This window comes from Nycticebus coucang, chromosome 20 (assembly GCF_027406575.1).
Source record: "Nycticebus coucang isolate mNycCou1 chromosome 20, mNycCou1.pri, whole genome shotgun sequence".
Lineage (NCBI taxonomy): Eukaryota > Metazoa > Chordata > Mammalia > Primates > Lorisidae > Nycticebus > Nycticebus coucang.
In genome coordinates, this window is record NC_069799.1 from 29,815,453 (window position 1) to 29,842,201 (window position 26,749).

The window sequence follows — 26,749 nt, forward strand, 5'->3', positions numbered from 1 at the left end:
CAGTGTAACTTGGTTTCTTATATCCTCAATGAATTCCCCCCACACCCAAAAAAAAAAAAAAAACTTTGCCATATTATTCACATTTGTAAGATTTCTCTCCAATATGAATTTTCTCATGTATATAGTAAATTCTGACCTCTCGTTTGAATGCATTGCCACACGGTTCACATTTGCAGAATTTCTCTCCAGTGTGAATTATTTTTTGCTTAGTAAGTTATGAACACCAAGTAAAGGTACTGCCACATTCTTCGTATTTGTAGGATGTCTATGTTGTATGATTCCTTTTTTATGGACAGGCCGGTTTCAACCTCAGTTAAAGGGTTTGGCACACTATTCATATTTATAAGTTTCCTCCAGAATGAATATTTCTGTTTAGAAAGATTTGAGTACTGCTTAAAGGACTTGCCATATTGTTGACATTCATAAGATTTCTCTCTAGAATGAATTCTATTATGCACAGAAAGGGCTGAGTACTGGTTAAAGGCTTTTTCACATTATTGACATTTATATGGTTTTTCCCGAGAATGAATTCTTTCATGTACAGAAAGGGTTGAGTAATGGATAAAAGCTTTGCCACATTCTTCACATTTGTAGGGTTTCTCTCCAGAATGAATTCTTTTATGTACAGTAAGGTTTGAGTACTGGTTAAAAGCTTTGCCACATTCTTCACATTTGTAGGGTTTCTCCCCAGAATGAATTCTTTTATGTACAAAAAGGGTTGAGTAATCCTTAAAGGATTTGCCACATTCTTGACATTTGTATGGTTTCTCTCCAGAATGAATTCTTTTATGTACAGAAAGGCAAGATGACTGGTTAAAGGCTTTTCCACATTCTTGACATTTGTATGGTTTCTCCCCAGAATGAATTCTTTTATGTACAGAAAGGCAAGAGGAATGGTTAAAGGCTTTTCCACATTCTTGACATTTATATGGTTTCTCTCCAGAATGAATTCTTTTATGTACAGAAAGGCTCGAGGACTGGATGAAGGCTTTTCCACATTTGTCACATTTGTATGGTTTCTCCCCAGAATGAATTCTTTTATGTACAAAAAGGGTTGAGTAATGGCTATAGGCTTTGCTACATATGTCACATTTGTAGGGTTTCTCTCCAGAATGAATTATTTGATGTTCAGAAAGGGTTGAGTATCGATTAAAGGATTTGCCACATTCTTGACATTTGTATGGTTTCTCCCCAGAATGAATTTTTTTATGTCGAGAAAGGTGTGAGGACTGGTTAAAGGCTTTTCCACATTCTTGACATTTGTATGGTTTCTCCCCAGAATGAATTCTTTCATGTACAGTAAGGGTTGAGTAATCCCTAAAGGCTTTGCCACATTCTTCACATTTGTAGAGCTTCTCCTCAGAATGAATTCTTCCATGTACAGAAAGGGCTGAGTATCGGTTAAAGGCTTTGCCACATTCTTCACATTGGAAGGGTTTCTCTCCAGAATGAATTCTTTTATGTCCAGAAAGGTTTGAGGATTGGGTAAACAATTTGCCACATTCGTCACATTTGTAGGGCTTTTCTCCAGAATGAATTCTTTGATGTACAGAAAGAGTTGAGTTATCATTAAAGGCTTTTCCACATTCTTGACATTTGTATGGTTTCTCCCCAGAATGAATTCTTTTATGTCTAGTAAGGTGTGAGTACTGGTTAAAGGCTTTTCTACATTCTTGACATTTGTATGGTTTCTCCCCAGAATGAATTCTTTCATGTACAGAAAGGGTTGAGTAGTGGTTAAAGGCTTTGCCACATTGTTGACATTTGTATGGTTTCTCTCCAGAATGAATTCTTTTATGTACAGAAAATGTTGAGTAATCCTTAAAGGATTTGCCACATTCTCGACATTTGTATGGTTTCTCTCCAGAATGAATTCTTTTATGTACATAAAGGTTTGAGGACTGCTTAAAGGCTTTTCCACACCCATCACATTTGTATGGTTTCTCCCCAGAATGAATTCTTTTATGTACAGAAAGTGTTGAGTAATGCCTAAAGGCTTTGTGACATACTTCACATTTGTAGGGTTTCTCTCCAGAATGAATTCTTTTATGTACAGAAAGGACTGAGTAATGGTTAAAGGCTTTGCCACATTCTTCACATTTGTAATGTTTCTCTCCCTTATAAATTGTCTTATGGTTAGAATATTTTGAGCTGAGGCTAAGATACTTGTCATCATTTTCACAATGGTAAATTTTCTGTCCACTATGAAGTCCCCTGTGCTTAGACAAGCTTGAGCAAGATTTAAAGACTTTGCAACATTCTTTATATTTGTACTGCTTTTCTACAAAATGACTTATCTTATGTTTTCCAAAGTTTGAGCATAGGTTTAAGGCTTTCCCATGTTTTTTACACTCAAAAGTTTTCTCCCCGGTATGTATCATCTTATGTCTATTTAGACTTGATAATTTTCTCACAACTTGGAAACGTTTACTGCATTTGGAGATTTTACCATGCATAGTGGTTAAACATTCATCCAGACCATCATAACATACTTTCTGCTGCTTACACTCATATATTCGATCCCAGGATTTTATTGAGTTTAAACTCTTAGGGCCATCATTTTCGTATCTTCTCAGCATTATCTTTGGTAATAAAATGTTTGCGCCCAGCACTTGTGAATTGTCCAGGGTAGAATGATTAGATGTAACTGAAAGAAATTTAAAAATACAAAATTATGCCACTGAGTTCTCATCACAATTGAATAAATGTATATTATTAATTTTTTCTGTAAAATTATGCAAAGCACAGTAGCAAGAAGGCTTAGTACAGTACATATGTCCGAGTAAGTTTTGAGACACATATAGGTAAGAAATATATACTGCATTTTGGGAATTATAAAATCCAACTAAGAATTTCCAGCCCACCAGCTGAGCACAATGTGAAGAGGCATATACAGGCCAGGTGCAGTGCCTTGTTTTTGTAAACCTAGCACTCTGGGAGTTTGAGTGGGTGGATCACTTGAACATAGGCACTGGACAGCATTCTGAGCCAGCGTGAAATCCTGTCTGTACCCAAGATAGAAAAAATTAGTTGGGAATGTGGCAGACACTTGCAGTCCCAGCAACTCAGGAAGCTGAGGCAAGAGTTATCACTTGAGCCCAGGTAATAGTAGTTGCTGTTAACTAAGTAGATACCACAGCACTCTATCCAGGGTGACAGAAACTGTCTCAGAAATATATAACTATAAATTCTTTATACAATTTTATATAAATTAATTTATATAAATATAAAATATTTAAATATAAATTTATTTAAATTTTTTATAAATAAATTTTAAATATAAAATTAAATATAAATATAAATAACATTATAATTTATATTTACATTTATATATAATATATAAATTAATTTATATAAATAGAAAATAAGGAAAGTTTGTTCTACTTAAGGACCACAGACATTCCCCAATCTGAAAACAGCATGGTGCGTATGAAAGTAAACTTTTTTCTCAAAAGAAAAATAGTGACACCTTCATTACTTCTACTGTTTTTTCAGGGCTTTTCTAAAGATATGTTATGTCTCCCATGAGTGAGAGTGCTGAAGGAAATGGTACTATAGTTTTTGAAACAGAATAAAGATGGTGAAACAAAAGGTAAAATATAGTTACAGCACCAGAGAGACTCCAATACAAAAGACAGATTCAAGTCTAGCAAGCAATTAAAAGCTCCTAGGAAGAAATGCAGGAAAAATGCTTCAGCTAGAAAATATCCACACAATTCCAAAGGCAAAACACTTTCAGAATGTATATGAAGTTCCTCAAGTCTTCAGTACAATTTGTGTCAGAATAGTGTAAGATAAATCCATATCATAGGTTTTCTGAGAGGTACCATTGATGATCCTCAAACATCAGTGAAAGATTACATCATGTACAAAAATTAAGGTAACATAACCGAAACAAAATAAATAATATGGAATCAAGCATAAAAAATAGACATGTCTAAATTACCTAAGAATTTTATCTTAAGGATGGTAAACGTGAAATAGGAATGATACAAACAACTAAGTAAAATCACAAAAATGAACATATCAACAAGAAATAAAACATTTAGGCCAGGCGTGGTGGCTCACTGCCTGTAATTCCAGCATTCTGGGAGGCCAAGGTGGGTAGATTGCCCTGAGTTCAGAGGTTCAAGACCAGCCTGAGCCAGACTGAGCCTCCCATCTCCACAAAAAATGCAGGGCATTGTGATGGGCGACTATAGTCCCAGCTACTTGGGAGACTGAGGCATGACAATCACTTAAGCCCAAGAGTTGGAGGTTGCTATGAGCTATGATGCCACAGCACTCTACCCAGGGACACAAAGTGAGACTCTGTCTCAATAAAAATAAATAAATAAATAGAAAAAAAAGAAAATTATAAAAACTTCAAACTAACACAATTGACAGTAAAATTAAAAACAAAAACACACAAAAAGAAATAAAAGTCTTAAAAAAACAAATATTCTGAAGTTGAAGAACACAGTGGAAAAGATTGAGAAATTTTTGAAGTTAAGAAAAAAGATACAGAATATCAAGAAGCTCACCACACTTCAGTTAGGAGAAACACAAAGAGAGCCAGAAAAAAAGACACATGAAGATCAAAGATTTGAAAGACACACAAGAGAGGTGTTGCCTGTGGCTCAGTAGGTAGGGCAACAGCCCCATCTACTGAGGGTGGTAGGTTCAAGCCTGGCCCCAGCTGAACTGCAACAAAAAAATAGCTGGGTGTTGTGGTGGGCGCCTGTGGTCCCAGCTACTTGGGAGGCTTAGGCAAGAGAATCACCTAAGCCCAGGAGTTGGAGGTTGTTGTGAGCTGTGACGCCATGGCACTCTACCGAGGGCCATAAAGTGAAACCTGTCTCTATTAAAAAAAATAAACAAAAAATAAAAAAAAAAAAAGACACACAAGAGAATCTTGAAAGCCACAAAAGGAAATAGATGCGTCATTTCTAAGAATGCTCCTATGAGATTACTAGTGGATTGATCAACACACACCTTCTGTATCAAAAAAAGTTGGATGATATAGTGAAAGTGCTGAAAGAACAAAAATTTCAAAATGAATATACTATATCCAGCATATAGTATACCATACTATATTATATTCATTGAAATTTATGATACGATACTATATTCCTATAACTTTCCTTAAAAATGAAGAAAAAAATAAACATTTATCAAGATAAATGATTGCTAAAAACTGCCAAACAAGAAATGCCAAAGAAAGACCCTCTCATTGAAAATGAAATTATGCTAGAGAACAATGCTAAATTAGCTAAAAATTAACTAAATCTAAACAAAATAATTAAGTACACTTATATAAAATTCTGTATTTTTACAGCGGTAGCCACATACACCGGATCTGGTGGGTGTGAACCCAGCCCAGGCCTGCCAAACAAAAATGACAACTGCAACCAAAAATTAGCCAGGCGTTGTGGTAGGCGCCTATACTCACAGCTACTTGGGAAGCTGAGACAAGAAAATCGCTTAAGCCCAAGAGTTTGAGGTTGCTGTGAGCTGCGATGCCATAGCACTCTATCTAGGGCAAAGTAGTGAAACTATGACTCAAGAAACAAAACAAAACGAAACAAACAAACACAAGACCTAGCCAGGCATTGTGGTGGATGCTTGTAGTTCCATCTATTAGAGAGGCTGAAGCAAGAGGATCTCTTTTTTTTTTTTTTTTTACAGACAATGTCTCACTTTGTTACCCTCCAGCTCTTGGGCTTATGCAATTCTCTTGCCATAGCCTCCTGAGTAGCTGTGGGAACTACAGGTGCCCACCACAACACCCAGATTTTTTTTGTTGCAGTTTGGCTGGGGCCAGGTCGACCCCTCCACCCTTGATATATGAGGCCGACACCCTACTCACTGAGCCACAGGCGCCACCCCAGCAAGAGAATCTCTTGAGTGTAAGAGTGTGAGGTTGCTGAGAGCTATAATAAGGCCAGAGCACTCTAGGCAAGGATATAGAGTGAGACTCTGTGACAAAAAAAAAAGAAAGAAAAAAATATATATGTGTGTGTGTGTATATATAGAATATCAAACTAAGGAATATAATTATAATTTTTGCATTCAATTGAATTTAGCTTGATATGAGACTGAATTATATTGTAGGTCTTTAAGAACTCTTTATAATTTCCATTCTTCAAGGTGTTCAGAAAGAAAATATACAATTCATGTAAAGTAAAATGAGAAGGAAATCAGACTAATTACAAAAATCAATGAAACAGAAATGAAGGTAGCAAGAAAAGAAATGAGGATAACATACCTAGAAGAAATAAAGTAACAGTAAATTTAACTCATTTATATTTAATGTAATTAACTCATTAATCTAAAAATATGATATGGCTGAAAAGACTTACAATAAATGAGTTTCTACAATATTAGGCCTAGAGAAGACTCCTTTAGATTTAAAGACTAAAATAGGTTAAAAGTAAAAAGACAAAAAATCCATACACCAAGCAAATAGTAACTAAAAGTTGATGGAATAGATATAATTCTATAAGACAATATACACTTGTGGCCTAAACAACCAGGAGAAAAATGTGGTAATAAAAGAGGTCTCTTTACTCAGAATCCTCAATATCTATATATATTCACAACCCTCATTTAGTTATATTATATTATACATCTTGTAAAAGTGAGACCCTCATCTCATTTAGGTATATTATAATATATATCTTGAGAAAAGTGATAACAGAAGATAGAAAACCTATTTAATGCAATAAACTAAAACATATATATAACATCAGTGCTTCCAAATATATGAAATAAATCATGACAGAAGTAAAAGAATAAACAGCAACATGGTCATGTTTAATTTATTGCTCGACTTTTTTCCCTTTTTATAAATTTCAGATTAATAAGAGGGTAAAAACAATTAGGTTACATGTTTGCATTTGTTAGCTAAAGTTGCACTTATAGTTGTCTCTCACACCCAGGAAGTGTGCCATACACCCTTACCTAAGATACCATTTTCAATAATCAATTGAAAAATTACAAAAAGAATAACAAAAAAACAGACAACTTGAACATCGTGTATTACTCAGAAATAACAAACATGACAGAACTCTCTAGTCAAAAGTAGCAAAATATGGCTCACCATGGTGGCTTAAGGCTATAATCCTACCACTCTTGAAAGATGAAGCAAGTGGATTTTTTGAGCTCAGGAGAGTTTGAGAGGAGCCTCAGCAAGAGTGAGATATCCTCTCTAAAAAAGAGGTGGGCTTTGCGGTGGTTGTCTGTAGTCCCAGCTACTTGGGAGGCTGAGGCAAGAGAATCACTTGAGCCCAAGAGTCTGAGGTTGCTGTGAGCCAGAGAACACTAAGGAGGTTAACCAAGTAAGACTCTGTCTCAAGAAAAGCAAAAATAAATAGACAGTCATATAATTAGTAAACAAATTTAAAAAGAAAAAAACAAAACACAACATATGTAAAGATTTCAAAATATGTTACAAAGCTACAAAAATAGAACCAATTTGGTACTGGCACAAAGACAGGTAAGTTACATGATGGAAAATTATAGGGTGACCACAGATAAATTCTTATATATATGACATACAATATTTGAAAATGTGGTCATGAACACACAATGGAGAAGAGTTCCTTCAAGAAACAATGTAAGGACAGGTATGGTGACTCACACCTGTAATCCCAACACTTTAGGAAGCTGAGGTGGGAAGATTGCCTCAGCTCACAGGTTCCAGACCAGCCTGAGCTAGAGTGAGACCCCCATCTCTAAAAATAGCCAGGGGTAGTGGTGGGTACCTATATTGCCAGCTACTTGGGAGGCTGAGGCAATTGACTCACCCAAGAGTATGATGTTGCTGTGAGCCAGGGCACTTGACTGGGGGTGACAAAGTGAGACTCTACCAAAAAAAAAAAAAGAAAAGAAAATTAAAAAAAGAAAAGAACAGAAAAGAAAACAATGTGGAAAACTGCATATTTACATAACAAAATAGACTTCCACTTATATCTTGCATCACTTACAAAAATTTTAAATAGATTAAATACGTATAACAGAAGAAATATAACTAATAAAACTGTTAGAAGGGGTGGCGCTCTTGGCACTATTGTTTTTGATATGACAATAAAAAAACAGAACAGGCTTGGTGCCAGTTCTTTAGCAGTTAGGGCTGGCAGGTTCAAATCTGGCAGGCCTGCTAAACAACAATAACAACTACAACAAAAAATAGCTGTCCATTGTGGCAGGCACCCATAGTCCCAGCTACTTGGGAGGCTGAGGCTAGAGAATCACTTAAGCCCAAGAGTTTGAGGTTGCTCTGATCTGTGCCGCCACAACATGCTACAGAGGGTGATGTAGTGAGACTTTCAAAAAAAAAAAAAAAAAAAAAAAACAAGTGAGATTTCATGAAATTCCCACATTTCCACATATCAAAGAAAAAGTTCAATAGAGTCAAAAGCTCACCTTAGAAATAAGTGAAAATATTTGTAAATCAGATGTATAATAGGAGATAATACTCAGAATATATACGTATATAAACAACTACTAAAACACAACAGCAAATAATGAATACCTTGATATAAAAATTGACAGGGGAAGGGGGCAAGATGGCCAACTGGAGCCAGCTTTCAACAGAGGCGCCCGTCCAGAAGTAGAGTTAAAGGAGAAGTTTAGCAAGTTTAGCTCTCTTGGAGCTGAGCCAAGAGAGGAGGTTGACGAGCACACATCACCCCTGCTGCGGTGAGCTGTGACCCCAAGGAAACAAATAATAGGTACAAAATCCATTGCCAAGCAGATGGGAGTCCCCTCCCCCATGAGAATGGCTCACAGTATAATTTCTACAAACAAGCAAGGAGAATTTAGATCTCCCCATATTTTATCCCACAGGAGAGACCCTCTAAAAATTGGAACTCCTTCCCCAGAGAGGACCCATTAGTGTGCCAGGGCACTCTCCCACCAGGCATAAAACTGAACATAAGACTCCACTCACAATTCTGAACTCCCAGCACTACCCTCCACAATTACCCCGAGATCTAGAAGCCTGTCCCCCGTGGAATCCAGGTTCTTGGGTATTTTTCAGAGGTGTGGACAGGGCTTGGGCTGTTGCAGGTCTGTGCTGGTTCTGTGGCATGGGTGTGGAGCTGGGACTGTGGAGCGAGGGAGCCATGTGGGAGAGGGAGAAGCAGTGCCCCGAGCACAGTGCAGCAGCAGCAGCAGTGCAAATAATAGGGCTCACGCCCCTGGGAATATTTTGGAGAGACGAGTCCCTCCTCTCTTTGCAACCAGAGGGAGCAGGGCATCTACTCTGGTGGCAGCCACTGGCAGAGCAGATCTGGGATAGAAACAAAGGCTCCATCTATCTATCTGGGATAGAGCAAAGGGTATGCCAGAGGAGGTACCTGCGTGGGTGGGGTGCTGTGGGGATGGAGACTACAATAAGCATGGGCTGAGACGGCATGCTCCCAGGGTGGAACTGAATAAGAATCGCTACTTTATTGAGATGCAACCGCCCCCAGGGGAGCATAGCTGGGACCAAAGTAGGAGTGGCAGAAAACCAGCCCAGGGAGGGGCAAGAACTGAGAGCCATTTGTGAGCTCTAACCACGTCCGTCCCAACACAGAGTGCAGTGGTGACTGAGACCCTAGCTCTGAGACAACTGGCACAGAAGCAGCACAGGGCGGGGCTGAGTCGCAGTTTCTGTGAACTCAATAGTGCCTGGCACACAGGGGAATATAGCCAGGACAGAAACACAAATTCTGTAAGAATGTAAGTGGCAGCAACATCAATCTGGGGTGAGGCTGGAACTGAGTCAAACTCCCCAGCTTCCATTAAGCACCCAAGGTTGTTAGGCTTCAGCTCCCTGTGCTAGATGGTGACAGAGTGCAGCGGCCTGGCCAAGGAGACATAGATCTCCCAGTGACTCAAGCAGGCACAAACCCCTTGAGCATCTGCTCATTGGAGGGAACTGGGTCACAGCCCTGTAGGGTTACCCATGACTGGGTGTGACAGAGGTGCAAGGTGGGGAAAGAGGTATCAACCTTCCCAGACTAATTCATTTGCTGGGTGGACCCTTCTGACTCCACGGATCACTGGAGTGAGTCATACTCAAGCTGACAGCAGACCTCTGCTATCTAGTTGCTAGAGACCTTTTGACCTCTCCCACTGGAGACTGGGCATTGACTGGAACAAATGATTTGGAACACTTGACCTGGGCCAGTCACCTGAGGACCATCCAAGGTGGTACCCTGGTTGTGTTGTTGTGGGAAGGTTTGATTTTCCTTATCCAGTTGTTGCCCATGGGGGGCAGGGTGTCTTAACTGCTGGTATTTCTCTACAGCTGAGACTTCAACTCAGAGCTACTGATTCACTAGGATTGGACAGAGACCAGCTGAAAACAAGACAAAGCCACTTAGCCTCACCACACCAAGCAAGTCCCCAGTGTCTCAGGCTGTAGTATTGTACAGGTCCTTTGCAAAGCTATAGGGGAAAAGCTGGAGTCACCAGTCCCAGCTCTTGAGCAAAGGGCTGATTAATCACTATACCAGGTTCCCACTACCCAACTTCACCTTATCTGCTCATCTAGCCAAACGGTGAAAAATAATCATGGACGGAATCAGAGGAAAAACTCCAGCAACATGAATAATCAGAGTAGATCAACCCCCACAAGGAAAGAAAAGGCGGACACACCAGAAGATCCCATTCATAAACAAATGGCTGAGATGTCAGAAATTGAATTCACAATTTGGACTGCAAGTAAGATTAGCAGAATGGAGGTAAAGGTTGAATTATAAATTCAAGGAGCATTTCAAAAGTTGTTTCAAAAATTCAATGAATTTAAAGACAAAATCACCAAGATTTTGACACAATGAGGCAAGAACCTGAGAAAAGATCTGAGAAATACAGAGGAATCCCTCAGTAACAGAATGGAACAGGCAGAAGAAAGGATTTCACACATTGAAGATAAAGCTTTGAATGCTCCCAAAAGCTAAAAGAGAAAGAGAAGTGGAGAGCAAAAATGGATCATTCTCTCAGAGAGCTCTAGGATAATTTGAAGGAAACTAATATTTGCCTTATAGGAATTCTGGAAGGCCACGAGGTTGCTTTGAAAGGCCCAGATGCTCTACCCAAGAGATAATGGAGGAGAACTTCCCAAACACGGCAAAAGATGCCAAAATTCAGATAGCAGTTTCAGAACCCCAGCACGACTCAAACCAAATAAACCATCTCCCAGACACATTATAATTAACTTCACCAAAGTTAATATGAAGGAGAAAATTATGAAAGCAGTCAGACGTAAGAAAACCATAACCTACAAGGGGAAGAATATTACAATAACTGCAGATTTCTCTGCCGAAACCTTTCAAGCTAGAAGAGGATGGTCATCGACCTTTAACCTCCTAAAACAAACAATTTTCAACCTAGGATCCTGTATCCAGCTAAACTGGGTTTTATTTGTGATGGAGAAATCAAATACTTTAATGACCTTAACATATTGAAGAAATTTGCCGTAACTAAACCAGCTCTCCAGGATATTCTCAGACCTATCCTCCATAATGACGAGCACAATCCTCTACCACCAAAGTAAACACACTCAGAAAATTTTGATCAAATTCCACAGTGGTGAAAACATTAAAACTGTCCACTGCACTTTCAAGAAACTCGATACCCAAAATACTACCAGGCTTATCAATATTCTCAATTAAAGTGAATGGCTTAAATTATCCCTAAAGAGGCACAGGATGGCCAACTGGATAAAAAACTCAAGACAGATATCTCCTGCATACAAGAATCTCATCTGACCTTAAAAGATAAATATAGACTCAGGGTGAAAGGATGCTCAGGTATAATTTAAGCAAATGGAAATCAGAAAAAAGCAGGTGCTGCAAATTTTATTCTCAGAAACCATAGGCTTTAAACCAACAAAAATAAGTTAAGGATGGTCACCTCATATTTGTTAAGGGTAACAGTCAACATGATGAGATTCCAATTATTAACATTTATGCACCCAACCACAACGTGCCTCAATGTATAAGACAGACTCTAACAGACATAAGCAACTTGATTTCCTCCAGCACTGTAATAGTTGGAGATTTTAACACCCCTTTGGCAGTGTTGGATAGATCCTCCAATAAGAAACTAAGCAAAAAAATTTTAGACTTAAACTTAACCATTCAACAATTAGATTTAACAGACATCCACAGAATAATTCATCCTAACAAAACTGAATACATATCTTCTCATCAGTCCATAGAACATCTTCCAAAATTGATCACATCTTAGGTCACAAGTATAACCTCAGCAAATTTAAAGGAATAGAAATTATTCCTTGCATCTCCTCGGACCATCATGTAATGAAAGTTGAACTTAGTAACAATAGGAATCTGCATACTCATACAAAAACATGGAAGTTAAATAACCTTATGCTGAATGATAGCTGGGTCATAGATGAGATTTAGGAAATTACCAACTTTTTTGAACAAAACAATAATGAAGACACAAATTACCAGAACCTCTGGGATATTGCAAAGGCAGTCCTAACAGGGAAATTTATAGCACTGCAAGGCTTCCTCATGTGAAGGGAAAGAGAGGAAGTTAACATCTTAATGGGACATCTCAAGCAACTAGAAAGGAAGAACATTCCAATCCAAAACACGGAAGAAGAAAAGAAATAACTAAAATTAGAGCAGAATTAAATGAAATTGAAAACAAAAGGATTATACAACAGATAAATCAAAAAGTTGGTTTTTTGAGAAGATCAATAAAATAGAGAAACCTTTGGCTAACCTAACCAGGAAGAAAAGAGTAAAATCTCTACTTTCATCAATCAGAAATGGTGAAATAACAGACTCCTCAGAAATTCAAAATATCCTTAATGAAAAGAAACTCTATTCTCAGAAATATGAGAATCTGAAGGAAAAAGACCAATTATTTGGAAGCACGCCACATTCCTAGACTTAGACAGAATGAAGTGGAAAAGTTGAACAGGCCTGTATCAAGTTCTGAAATAGCAACAACTATACAAAACCTCCCTAAAAAGAAAAGCCCAGGACCAGATGCCTTCACATCAGAATTCTACGAAACCTTTAAAGAGGAACTAGTACCTATATTACTCAACCTTGTCCAAAACATAGAAAAAGAAGGAATACTTCCCAACACATTCTATGAAGCAAAAATCACCTTGATCCCCAAACCAGGAAAAGACCCAACAAGAAAAGAAAATTACAGACCAATATCACTAATGAATATTGACGCAAAAATACTCAACAAGACCTTAGCAAACACAATCCAGCAACACTTCAAACATATTATATACCATGACCAAGTGGGTTTTATCCCAGGGTCTCAAGGCTGGTTCAGTGTACATAAATCTATAAATATAATTCATCATATAAACAAAATAAAAAACAAAGACCATATGATTCTCTCAATTGATGCAGAAACAGCTTTTGATAATATCCAGCAACTTTTCATGATCAGAATACTTAAGAAAATGGGTACAGAAGAGACATTTCTTAAACTATAGAGGCCATCTACAGCAAACCCACAGCCAATATCGTATTGCATGGAGTTAAATTGAAGTCATTTCCATTCAGATCAGGAACCAGGCAAGGTTGCCTCTTGTCTCCACTGCTTTTTAACAATATAATAGAAGTCTTAGCCACCACAATCAGGCAAGAAAAGGAGATCAAGGGTATCCATATAGGGACAGAGGAGATCAAATGTTCACTCTTCACAGAATATGTGATTGTATATTCGGAAAACCCCAGGGATTCTACTACAAAACTCTTAGATGTGATCAAGGAATACAGCACCGTCTCAGGTTACAAAAATCAACACTCATAAATCTGTAGCCTTTACATATACCAACAACAGTCAAGCTGAAAAAACAGTCCAAAAACTCTATTGCTTTCAGAGTAGTGCCAAAGAACATCAAATATTTGGGAGTTTATGAAGAAAGGACACGAAAGATCTCTATAAAGAGAACTATGAAACTCTAAGAAAAGAAATAGCTAAAGATGTTAACAAATGGAAAAACATACCATGCTCATGGCTGAGAAGAAGCAACATTCTTAAAATGTCCATACTACCCAAAGCAATATACGATTTTAATGCAATCCTTATTAAAGCTCCATTGTCATACTTTAAAGATCTCAAAAAAATAATACTTCATTTTATATGGGATCAGAAAAAACCTTGAATAGCAAAGATATTATTCAGAAATAAAAACAAAGCAAGAGGAATCGTGCTACCAGACCTCAGACTATACTATAAATTGATAGTGATCAAAACAGCATGGTGCTGGAACAAAAACAGAGAGTTAGATGTGTGGAACAGAATAGAGAACCAAGGCATAAACCCAGCTACTTACCATTATTTGATCCTCGATAAACCAATTAAAAACATTCAGTGGGGAAAAGATTCCCTATTTAATACTTGGTGCTTGGGTGAACTGGCTGGTGACCTGAGGAAGACTGAAACTGGACCCACACCTTTCATCATTAACTAAGATTGACTCTCACTGCATTAAAGATTTAAACTTAAGACATAGAAATACAAAAATACTAGAAGAAAGTGCAGGGAAACCACTTGAAGAAATCAGCCAGGGAGAATATTTTATGAGGACCTGCTGGGCAACTGAAGCAACACCAAAAATATATTACTGGGATCTGATCAAACTAAAAATCTGCACAGGAAGAACATAGTAAGTAAAGCAAGCAGAAAGCCCTCAGAATGGGAGAAGATATTTGCAGGTTATATCTCTGACAAAGGTTTAATTACCAGAATCCGCAGAGAACTCAAACATATGAGCAAAAAAAGAACAAATAAGTGATCCCATCTCAGAGAGGGCAAGGGACTTGAAGAGAAACTTCTCTGAAGAAGACAGGTACATGGCATACAGACACATGAAAAATGCTCATCATCCTTAATCATTAGAGAAATGCAAATTGAAACTACTTTGAGATATCATCTCACTCCAGTAAGATTAGCCCATATCACAAAGTCCCAAAACCAGAGATGTTGGCGTGGATGTGGAGAAAAGGGAACACTTCTGCACTGCTGGTGGGAATGCAAACTAATACGTTCCTTTTAGAAAGATGTTTGGAGATCACTTAGGGGTCTAAAAATAGACCTACCATTCAATCTTTCAATTCCTCTGCTAGGTATATATCCAGTAGACCAAAAATCACTTTATAACAAAGATATTTTCAGTGGAATGTTTACTGCAGCCCAATTTATAATTGCTAAGTCATGGAAGAAGCCCAAGTGCCCATCGACCCATGAATGGATTAATAAATTGTGCTATAGGTACACCATGGAATATTATGCAGTCCTAAAAAAGATGGAGACATTACCTCTTTCATGTTTACATGGATGGAGCTGGAACATATTTTTCTTAGCAATGTATCTCAAGAATGGAAGAAAAAGTATCCAATGTACTCAGTCCTACCATGAAACTAATTTCTAAGCACCTACACTTCCATATGAAAGCTACAACTCAAATATAGCCTAAGATGAAGAGGAGAAAGGAGAAGGAGGGGTGGAGGTAGGTTGAGTGGAGGGAGGGTAATTGGTGGGACCACAACTATGGTGCATTTTACAAGGGTATAAGTTAAATCTACTAACTGTAGAATATAAATGTCTTAACACAATAACTAAGAAAATGCGGTGAAGGCTATACCAATCAATTTGATGAAAATATTTCAAATTGTATATAAAACCAGCACATTGTACTTTATAATTGAATTAAGTACACAGCTCTGATTTCATAAAAATAAATAAATAAAAACTGGGGTGGTGCCTATGGTTCAAAGGAGTAGGGCACTGGCCCCATATGCAGGACGTGGTGGGTTCAAACCCAGCCCTGGCCAAAAACTGCAAAAACAATAAATAAATAAATAAAAATAAAAACTGACAAAGGAAGTTCAGGAGTAGTGACTAATGCCTCTAATCCCAGCACTGTGGGAGGCCAAGACAGGTGGATTGCCTGAGCTCACAGGGTGAAGGCCAGCCTGAGCAAGATCGAGACCCCATCTCTAAAAATAGCTGGACTGGCAGGACACTGTGGTGGGTGCCTGTAGTCCCAGCTACTTAGGAGGCTGTGGCAAGAGAATTGCTTGAGCCCAGAAGTTTGACGTTGCTTTTAGCTATGATGCCATGGAGCTCTACTGAGGGTGACAAAACGAGACTCTGTCTCAAAAAAAAAAAAAACCTTGACAAAGGATTGAACTGACATTTTTCAAAGAACATACATAAATGGCCAAAAAGCATTTGAAAGGGTGCTCAAAATTACTTAATTATTGAAAAAAATGCAAAGCAAAATCACAATGAAATATTACATCATACTCAGAATGTACACTAAAAATAAATTTGTCCCACTGAGAATTCTGAAGTGATTATGAGGGCATCACCAACTTCTCCCAGCCATGATCTGGGAGGCGTCCTACCCATCCAGAGACCTGGAGGGAGATGCACACTCATGACCATGGAGATAGGCCTGTGGATCTTGGCACTTTTGTGTGTGTGTGTATATGTTTACATATCTATTTGTGTGTATATATACATATATACAGACACTAGAACCTCCATATTGACCACCTCCCTACATTGACCACCTCCTCACGTTGACCTAATGTACACAGACTGGGCATGCAACACATGTATGTATCAGTACACTAGGTCAAGGTCCTTATGCTAACCACCTACATATGTTAACAAGATTTTTACCATCCCTTGAGTGTTCAACTTATAAAAAAGTTCTTCTGTGTGTGTGTGTGTATGAATAATATAGTCCTGATTAGCATATCCTAAGCAAGAGATAATTATAAAATAAGAGTTACTTATGATAGGCATGGTGGCTCACACTGGTAATCTTAGCACTCTAGGAGGCCAAGGCAGGTGGATCACTTGAGCTCAAAGCATTTGACACTAGCCTGAGAAAGAACAAGACCCCTTCTCTAGTAAAAACAGAAAAACTAGCCAGGCACTGTAGGAGGTGCCTGTAGTCCCACCTACAGGGGAGGCTGAGAAGACAGGTCACTTGACCAAAGAGTTTAAGGTTGCTGTGATCTACAATGCCACTCAAATCAACTCCAGGGTAATAGAGAGAGACACTGTCTCAAGAAAGTTTATCGGAGTGCTTTCCTAACAAGAGAGAGTTTAATATATGCTCAGGAATACTGTAACTCCCCAAAGACATAGTATACATAATAAATGTACAGGGTAGATATCTTTAACTATATTAAAGATGAGAAATTAGAGCATACAGAAATTAAACTATTTATCACAGTTCATATAAAAACAAATGTTGAAGTTAAATAACATGAGATTTTCTTATGTTGGGAGGAGATTCTTAAGTATTCTGATAAAATTTACTGACTATACTTACTGCAGTATCTTATTTGAAACACTCATTGTATCAAAAAACTATAAAGCAGAAGACATATGCCATCTGCTTGAGATGTCCTGAGATTCCTGAAATAAATATTAATATCAAATGCTCACTCTCACATTTTGAATAGAATATTGAAGACAAAAAATTGTTTTGAGGCATAGTTTCATTCTATTGACGAGGCTAAAGTGCCATCACCATCAGCCTAACTCACACCAAACTTAATTCTTAGGTTCAAGTAATCCTCTTCCCTCAACACCCCAAGTAGCTGTGACTACAGGAAACCACCACAATGCTTAGTCATTATTAATTTTTTTTAGTAGTGAAAGGATTCCACTCTTGTTCAGGCTTGTCTTATATTCCTTCACTCAAATGATCATCCCACCTCATCCTCCAAGAGTGCTAGGACCGTAGAAGTGAGCCACCACACCTAGATTCAAGAAAATTAAAAAAAAATTTTTTTCAGAGATCCTCAAAAATACACAAATATATTTAGGTCCTCAAAAGCAATCAAATACCAGTCAGATTTTGCAGTCCTGTGTAAGCCATAAAGTTCTTTGTTCTCACTGTAAACTAGAGAAAACATCACGACTAAAAACTAAAGCTTCCATAAATTAAAAAGAGGCTTGGTGCCCACTGCTCAGTGCTTTAGGCCATGGCCACATACACCAGGGGCTGGTGGGTTTGAACCCAGCCCAGGCCTGCCAAACAACAGTGACAACTACAACAAACAACAAAAAATATATAGCCCAGCATTGTGGTGGGTGCCTTTAGTCCCAGCTACTTTGGAGGCTGAGGCAAAAGAATTGCTAGAGCCCAATAGTTTGAGGTTGCTATGACCTAAAACACAATGTAACTCTACCCAGAAGGAGAAAGTGAAACTCTGTGTCAAAAAAAAAAAAAAATTAAAAATTTGAAAAGAAGAATAGGGCCAGGCATGGAGGATAACACATGTAAACCTAGCACTGTGAGAGGCCAAGGTGCTTGACTTTGGGAGTTTGAAACAAGCCTGAGCAAGAGAAAGACTCTGATTCTACTAAAAAAGCAGTAAAAACATTAGTCAGGCCTCGTGGAGAAACCTGTAGTCTCAGCTCCCTGAGAGGCAGAGACCGAAAAATCACTTGAACCAAGATGGTTAACATTGCTCTGTGCTAGGCTGAAGGCATGGCATGTTGAGTCTGAAGGCAACACAGTAAGACTTTGTCGCAGTGAGAAAATAAACATAAGAAATGAAAAGCATAACAGAGGTGCCCTTATGTAAGAACAAGAGAAATAAACAAAGGCTTCTCAGAAATCATTTCCAATTAAGCTGAACTTCCTTAATCACATTGTATTATTTGGTTTTCTCCTTGAACTTTGGACTTTTGAGCAGTGTAACCTGCTCCATTCACTCCAACCTACCTGGGTGCTTGACTACTGTCTGGTGTGTCTTCACCTTCCAGGGTTCATTGCTTTCCTCCAGATAGGTGATGAGGTCTGGCTTAGAGACCACAAGCCCTGTTTTATTAGAAAAAATGATATGACTCTTGTTGGGCTTCTCCAGTTACCAATATAGTACCTTCCTAAAGTAGAGAACACAACATTTTAGAGATCCTAAAAGAATAATCTAAAAGTAGAGGTTTTGGCAGCGTAACTCAGTGGGGAGGAGACAGGCCACATATACCGAGGCAGGTGGGTTTGAACCTGGGCCTGGCCCTGCTAAACAATAATGGTAACTGCAACAGAAAAACAGCCAGGCATAGGGGGGTGGGGGAGGCCACCTGTAGTTCCAGCTACTTGAGAGGCTAAGGCAGGAGAATCGCTTAAGCCCAAGAGTTTTGAGGTTGCTATGAGACGTGACGCCACAACACTATGCCCAGGGCGACATAGTGAGACTCTGTCTCAAAAATAAATAAATAAATAAATAAAAAAAAGGAGTTTCTAACAGAAACTTTAGAATATTTAGAAAGCACTGAAAGGGGTAATACCTGTAGCTCTGTGGGTAGGGCGCCAGCCATATATACCAAGGCTGGCAGGTTGAAACATGGCCCAAGCCAGATAAAACAACAATGACAATTGCAACAAAAAAACAGCCAGGCGTTGTGGCGGGCACCTGTAGTCCCAGCTACTTGGGAGGCTGAGGCACGAGAATCAGAGTTTGAGATTGCTACGAACTGTGAAGCCACGACACTCTGCAGAGGGTGATGTGGTGAGACTTTGTCTCAAAAAAAACAACAAAAAAAAATCATTTACAATGCTCCACTACCCATAATTACCGAAATAGAACTTGGTGCTAGAAACTAGACTTAAAGGTATGGCAACAATTCTAAGCCTCTAAATTTTTGAAGTTACCATCAATGTAGTGAAGGACATGTATCAGCTCAAGAAAGGCTAAGATTATTGCCAAGATAAACATCTGAAGTCTTTTCATTTCTATACCAAGAACTTTAGTTTTCCTTAGAAACAACAGTCTGAAATTAACACAAAGAAGAAATTCTACAAACCTCATCTACAAAGAAGCAATATGAAATGCTTAGTGTACAGTAGGAACTGTGTATGTAAGTTATCCTCACCAAGGAAGACCAGGTGTTTGTAGGTCTCTAACATGACATCCCGATACAAATTCTGCTGAGCAGGGTCCAGGCAGTCCCACTCATCCATAGAGAATTCTATAGACACATCTCTGAATGTCAACAGTTCCTGGGGAAAAAAAACAAAAACGAAGAAGATTTAATTTCACTTTTACATAAATGAGTGGGTGAGAACTTTCTTGACTTACATGACTGAATGGTATTATGTAGTAAGTACAGCAGAGAGATTCCCTCATGTGCTCTCTAACACTAAGGAAAGAGGATGGGATAACATCCACAACCCCAGTGTTGATACTGTGCTTTTTTAGGTGACAGTGCAAAAATAAAGCCACCAATATAGGCATGTGCATTTCTGTGCCTTACTTACATCATACACTATAAGCTGTGTATATTTCTCCCTTTTCTTTCTTTTTTTTTTTGAGACAGAATCTCACTATGTTGCCCTCGGTAGAATGCTGTGGCATCACAGCTCACAGCAACCTCAAACTCTTGGACTCAAGACATTCTCTTGACTCAGGCTCCCTTGTAGCTGGAACCACAGGTGCCCCTCACAATGCCCAACAGTTTTGTTGCTGTTTGTTTAGCAGGCTCAGGCTGGGTTCCAACCCACCAGCCACAGTGCATGTGGCCGGTGCCCTAACCACTGAACAACTACTTTAGGTAGTTAATGCCATCTTCTGTAAAAGTGCATGCACTTCATCTTTGCTTCTTTTTTCTTGAGACAGTCTCATTTTGTCATCCTATGTAGAGTGCTGTGCTGTCATACCTGACATAACCTCACATTCTTGGGATAAAGAGATTCTCTTGCCACAGCCTCCCCAGTAGCTGGGACTATAGGCACCCACCACAACACCCGACGATTATTTATAGACTGGTTTTGCTGTTGCACAGACTAGACTCGAACTCCTGATCTCAGGCAATCCACCTGCCCTGGCCTCCCAGAATGCTGGGATTACAGGTATAAGCCACTACTCCTGGCCCCATGTACTTCATCTTACTCTACATAGAACTGATGGAGCTTCCAGATGGAACCTAAACAGCACGTATTCCCCTTTGCTAAAATCTAATGCAGACTTATCCACATTGGCAATCTTAGGTATCCACATTTTCCTATTTTAAATAGGCACAAGGAAAACATTTTCAGTATTATAATACATAATATACATATGTATATCTGTGTGTGTGTATATATATATATTTTTTTTTTTTGGGTAGAACATAACTTTACAGTTAAAATTTATTAGGGAACATGAGAAGCCTGGATGGAGAGAATGGAAATAAAACTATGCTATATAGGTAAGGAAGGAGAAGTTTTCAGAGCCTCTTGAGTATTGGAAGAATATGGCAAAAGAGTATTTGAAACAAACTCATTAGGCAAGAACATCACAAGTAGAGAAGCAAAGGTTTGCAAGTTCTAAATACATGACACTGCAGAAGAAGAAGTGGGCACAGCCCTGGACCTGGGACACATTTACCTGAGAAGCAATCATTTCTTTCTCTTTTCCTCTTTTTCATTTCCTTCTCAGGTGAGATTATCTGGATATATTACAGCTGCACCTGTACAGTATGCCTTTAAAAACATCAGCCTGGGCTCGGCACCTGTTGCTCAAGCAGCTAAGGCGCCAGGCATGTACACCTGGGCTGGCTGGTTCGAATTCAGCTCGGACCCACCAAACAACAATGACGGCTGCAACCAAAAAACAGCCAGGTGTTGTGATGGGCACCTATAGTCCCAGCTACTTGGGAGGCGGAGGCAGGAGAATCGCTTGAGCCCAGGAGTTGGAGATTGCTGTGAGCTGTGACGCCACTGCACTCTACTGAGGGCAACACAGTAAGACTCTGTCTCAAAAAATAAAGAAAGAAATAAAGAAAGGAATGAATAAATAAATAAATGTATCTGGAATCCCTCATGCTTGACACTAGCCTAACCTAAGCATCACATGGAGACAATTAAAACCACATATATTACACAACAGAGACTATTACAATCTTTGGGAAGGCAGAATCATTGTTGATGGGACTTCATCAACCTGGCCATGGAACCCTAACAGGAAGCCTGAGCAGAGAACCAGTTAGCTAAACATTGACTCTCAGGCTTTAATACACAAACAAGACTGATATTCTTGGCCACTCTAAGTATGTGATCCTGCAAGACCAGAAGTTACTCTGTTTTGAAGCCAGTAACCATTTTTTTTATTATAATCACTATGTATGTCCTTGCTTATGAATTTCTGTACATTGAGTACACCTGAGAATCTCTACTTTCTCATTTTTCTTTTTGGGCCATTAACTACAGAACTAAGGAAAATGCTGAGCAGTTAGCCATCATTTCTGTTGTGGTCTAGCTGATGTCAGCCAGACTGCCAGATGGCAAGAAACCATTGCAACAAGACAGGGCGACCTACACATAGAAAATCCCTACACATAGTTCTCCCAAGCTCCTTTCACCTTTCATCACCTTTTGCTCAGCTAAGGAACACGAGGTGGTCCTTGCAAACATTAGTCTGCCATCTCCTCATGTTGCTGTTGTTTTTTTTTTGTTTTTTGACACACTATGTCACCCTTGGTAGAGTGCTGTAGCGTCACACCTCATAGCAACCTCAAACTCTCGGGCTTACGCAATTCTCCTGCCTCAGCTTCTCAAGTAGCTGGGACTACAAGCACCCGCCACAACACCCGTTGTTGTTGTTGTTGCAATTGTCATTGTTTAGCCAGTCCAGGCCGGGTTCAAACCCGCCAGCCTTGGTGTATGTGGCCAGCATCAGACTCACTGAGCTATGGGCACTGCCGATTTCACAGGTTTTAAGTGGGTCTATGAAGTGGCTTAACAATTTCATGTATTACTTGAAGTTGGGGTTACTCCTCCTAGACTAGAGCAGCACTCAGCTGGAGAAAGCAAACACACCACAGAGTCCCTCTGCTCAACACTTTTTTAACAACACAAATACCTTTGATTCAAGGAAGACCAAAAATCACAACCTTTAAACCTGGCATTGTCTGCTGGCCCCTCAGAGTTTCTAGAGGCTAGAGAAGGCAGCAGTGTCTCAGGCAGGACCTGGATTCAGAATTTGGAACTTCTTGGAAACATGGTTATGCAGCCTGTGCCCTCTGTACATTCATAGGAATTAGGGAAAAGGAAAAATGAGAAAGTGGAAATTCTCAGGTGTACTCAATGTACATCTGTGATTCAAGTTGAGTTTTGGGGCCCCACAGTCTCTGGGTCAGTTTTAGGTCTAAAGATATTAGGATAACTAAAAGACAGAGATAAAATGGCTGATTGTGGCCCTACAAAGATATTTGTATAGAAATCCACAAGTTGTCCTCAAAGTCTTCCCTAAAGTCACCATACATAGGCAATATGGGAAAAGGAAGGTAAATGGACCTTTACAAAATATTCATTACAACTTTTTTTTTTTTTTGAGACAGAGTCTCACTGTGTTGCCCTCAGTAGAGTGCCGTAGCATCACAGCTCACAGCAACCTCAAACTCTTGGGCTTAAGCAATAGATTCTCTTGCCTCAGCCTCCCAAGTACCTGGGACTACAGGTGCCCCCCACAACGCCCAGCTATTTTGTTGTTATTGTTGCTGTTGTCATTGTTGTTTAGCAGGCCCGGGCCAGGCTCAAACCCGCCAGCCTCAGTGTAGCCCTACTCACTGAGCTATGGGTGCCAAGCCCTGACAGCACCATTTCTCATATGTAGTTCACCTTAAATTCACCTTGTAATTGGAAAGCACATTTGTGTTTGCTAGTTGATAATATTCAGAAGAAGAAAGGAAGTTTATGTCTCCATGATGGAAGATTTGGAGCCAGGTGCCTTCTAAATGCAGGTCCTACACCACATCAGAAACTTTGGCAAAGGCTGCTATCTTTTCAACTACTTATAATTCAAAATCATAACACCTGGGTCCTAGAGAAACACAGTCCTGAATTTAAAAAAAGACAAAAGTCTATTTATCTGGTAAAATTATTTATATATATTTCAAAGAGGCAGAGAAAACATTTACACACAAAATATTCTAAATTAAAATCTTTAAGCAAAAGGAAGAGAGTAAAATCTTTCTCTTCATATTCAACTTGGAGTACTCAGTCTGGTATTTCTATTTTGTATTTATTCTTGCAACAGACAGGATTGTAGGGACACTTTCTTAAACTCATGGCATAATTCCCGGAGGCAAAGAGTTAAGTTACCAGAGAAGTAACCTAAGCCACACTGTGCACCCAAAAGAGAGTTTATGGGGAAGAAAATAATCAGAAAACAAGTGCTAACATGGACCCAGGGGTGGGCAACCTGTAGAGTTTATGGAAATATTGGATGAGGCTGTAAAAGAAACTAAGAATCTAAGGAACAACTTCTTATGCAAAAACAAAGGTGAGGGCGGTGCCTGTGGCTCAAAGGGGTAGGGCACCGGCTCCATATGCCAGAGGTGACGGGTTCAAACCCAGCCCTGGCCAAAAATTGCAAAAAAAAAAAAAAGTAATAAATAAATAAATAGACAAAAGCAAAGGTGAAGCCCAGAGGCTGAGTCATTCAAGACCCACTTCCAAATGAATAGTTGTTACTAATAATACATATCATCCAGACCCTCATGGAAAGGTAAAAGTTCTCAGGATTCTAAAAGCGCTATCATCAAAGATCATTCATAAAGGCATTCCTTGCTGGGGTCCCATAAGCAAAAACACAAAAATGTATCTCCTTGTCTGCAGGCTAAGTCTAGCTCCTAAAACTAAAATCTGCTTCATTACATACCAATAATGTTTACCACAACTTTATCTTCCCAGATATAGAAGAAAAACAAGATCAATTCTTCTAGATATCCAGGAACATCTACTTAATTGATTCTTCCTTCACTCTCTTTTTTTGTTCAGACTTTCACATAATCCTATGCAAAATGTAAATTTCCTAAGCTTCAAAAGAGTGTAACCATTTTACCTCAGTCGCCATGGCTCTAGTTCTTTTTCCTTCTGTATGCCTTGTCATATTTAAGTACCAAAGTTCCCAAATGCCCCTTCTGAACAATCAAAGATACATTTGTGATTTGTGGGGTTTTTTTTTTCCAGGAATGTCTACAAACTTTGTCTTAATAAACTTCCACGTGTCTTTTGCTTTAGTCACTTGTTTTGGAGTGCCAGTGCTAGACATAACAGCCCAGGCTGGGATATGCTCATACTTATTTCTGTTCCATGGAGATAGATGACATTATCATTAACAAAAGCCTGGGTAATGAAGGGCCAGGTTATTGCTACACATACAAGATGTTGGGGTGGGGAGAAATCAGGAGTTTTCTGGGCACTGGTGTGGGGTTTTGGTGGGACACTATAAAAGTAAAGGAGCTGTGAGCTGGATTCCACATGGTGGAGCATTGCCTGGATGGGCTTTGACTACATCACTACCTAGTGTGCATGTGCTTAAAATGTTGGGTATCGTCACATGGTGGCAGCAGAATGTGAAGAAGAAATCTGATCTCAGAGCTTCTGCCTTCCAAAATCTCAGTCCCTTCTCAACCCAGGAGGTGATGTGGAATCACTGCACAGTTTGTGCTGTGACAGCATATGTGCAGGAGAACACATCCTTCCTTTATGGGACAGTTAGAATCTCCCTCTAGCCCAGGCCTCTACCATGTTTTTCTCTGACAACACTTCTCATGCAAAATACATGCAGTTTGCAGAACAGTATTCCATCAATATTCCAATACAAACTCCATCTGCAAAATTGAATTTTGACACCACCCAGAGTTAACATAAATCTCACAAGTTCAAGGCTCAGTCCCACCACACTCCTCTCACTGCAGATGCCAGGGGCAAGCCCCACAGGCCCTTTGATGATTTTGAGCAACTGCCTATAAAGCAGAAGTTCAAATAAATCCCTCCACAATCATTTAATACACCTACTCACAGGACTCAGCAAACCACATTACTTACATTCAGCAATTTCATATAAAGTAGATGAAAGTCATGTATAGGGCAAGGGAAAGTGGTGAAAGATGAAAGGGTGTCTAACTCATCCTGGTAAGTAGATGTGAATAAAGAAATTTCCCACCCTCTGTGTTCTCAAGAGCAACAGGCCGCAAGAAACAACCCTTCCATTTGGGATTTAGGTGATATTCCCTGTTTCTCCTATGAAAAGGTCAGGCACAGGCTCTGCAAATTCCCATTTATTGCTCATAAACAATCAGCTGAACAGTTCTTTCTTCAGGAGTCACAACAAAATGCTTCTTCATGAAATATTTCTAAAGTTTCTTTCTCCCAGGATCCTGAACTTTGGCCAATTCTGACTTAAAGGTGTTACCCCTCTTAATGCCCCTCCTAAGAACAGGCTGACTTCAGGGTGAAACATTTTCTTATATAGCAGATTATTTTTCCACCCTCCATTCTGTCCTCATCTCCCACTCTTTTTTCAAAAATTGTTTGCTCCTCCCTATGAAAGAAAGCCCTCGTTTGTGATGCTTGCAGATATTATACTTGGTGTTTTTACAAAGCAATTATTTCCTTACAATAAAGAAGAGCCTACCGAAACCCAACCTTTGCCCGGAGGAGTCTGAGCACCAAGGGGTGCCAGTGACAAAGTCTGGTCTTTAGACTCCCCAACTAAAGCGAAATAGCACGGTCCCGCACAGCCACTTCCCTCTCCAGCCACAGCCCTCCCCCCTCATTACACCGGATCCCATATACTCACCATTTCCCAGCTTCCGGGGTATCCCGGTGTCCTCTCTACAAACGTCCCAGTACCTGCAAGTCACAGGAGGGCAGAGGCTGCAGCAGAGACACCTAGAGCCCCCTGAAGATGCAACAGTGAAGAGGAAACTCAGCTCAGGGCCCAGCACAAGAGACCAAAGCCACGCCAGTTCC

The 26,749-nt window shown here is 39.3% G+C and overlaps 1 protein-coding gene across 1 annotated transcript; it reads right to left on the reverse strand.

The window, feature by feature from the left end:
* Positions 1-366: 366 nt before the first annotated feature.
* LOC128572714 (zinc finger protein 729-like) lies at positions 367-26,749 on the reverse strand. Its single transcript, XM_053572777.1, has 4 exons — positions 26,577-26,749; positions 19,885-20,011; positions 18,734-18,829; positions 367-2,647 (listed from the first exon to the last, which is right to left on the reverse strand). Exons 1-4 carry the CDS (start codon positions 26,577-26,579, stop codon positions 495-497), a joined length of 2,379 nt encoding a protein of 792 aa, XP_053428752.1. The 5' UTR covers positions 26,580-26,749; the 3' UTR covers positions 367-494.

Coding starts and splice junctions, on each gene's coding strand:
- LOC128572714 (XM_053572777.1), bottom strand. Junction 18,830..19,884: donor CAAACACCTGGTCTTCCTTG/GTGAGGATAACT, acceptor CTAATAAAACAG/GGCTTGTGGTCTCTAAGCCA. Junction 2,648..18,733: donor GACAGTAGTCAAGCACCCAG/GTAGGTTGGAGT, acceptor AATTTCTTTCAG/TTACATCTAATCATTCTACC.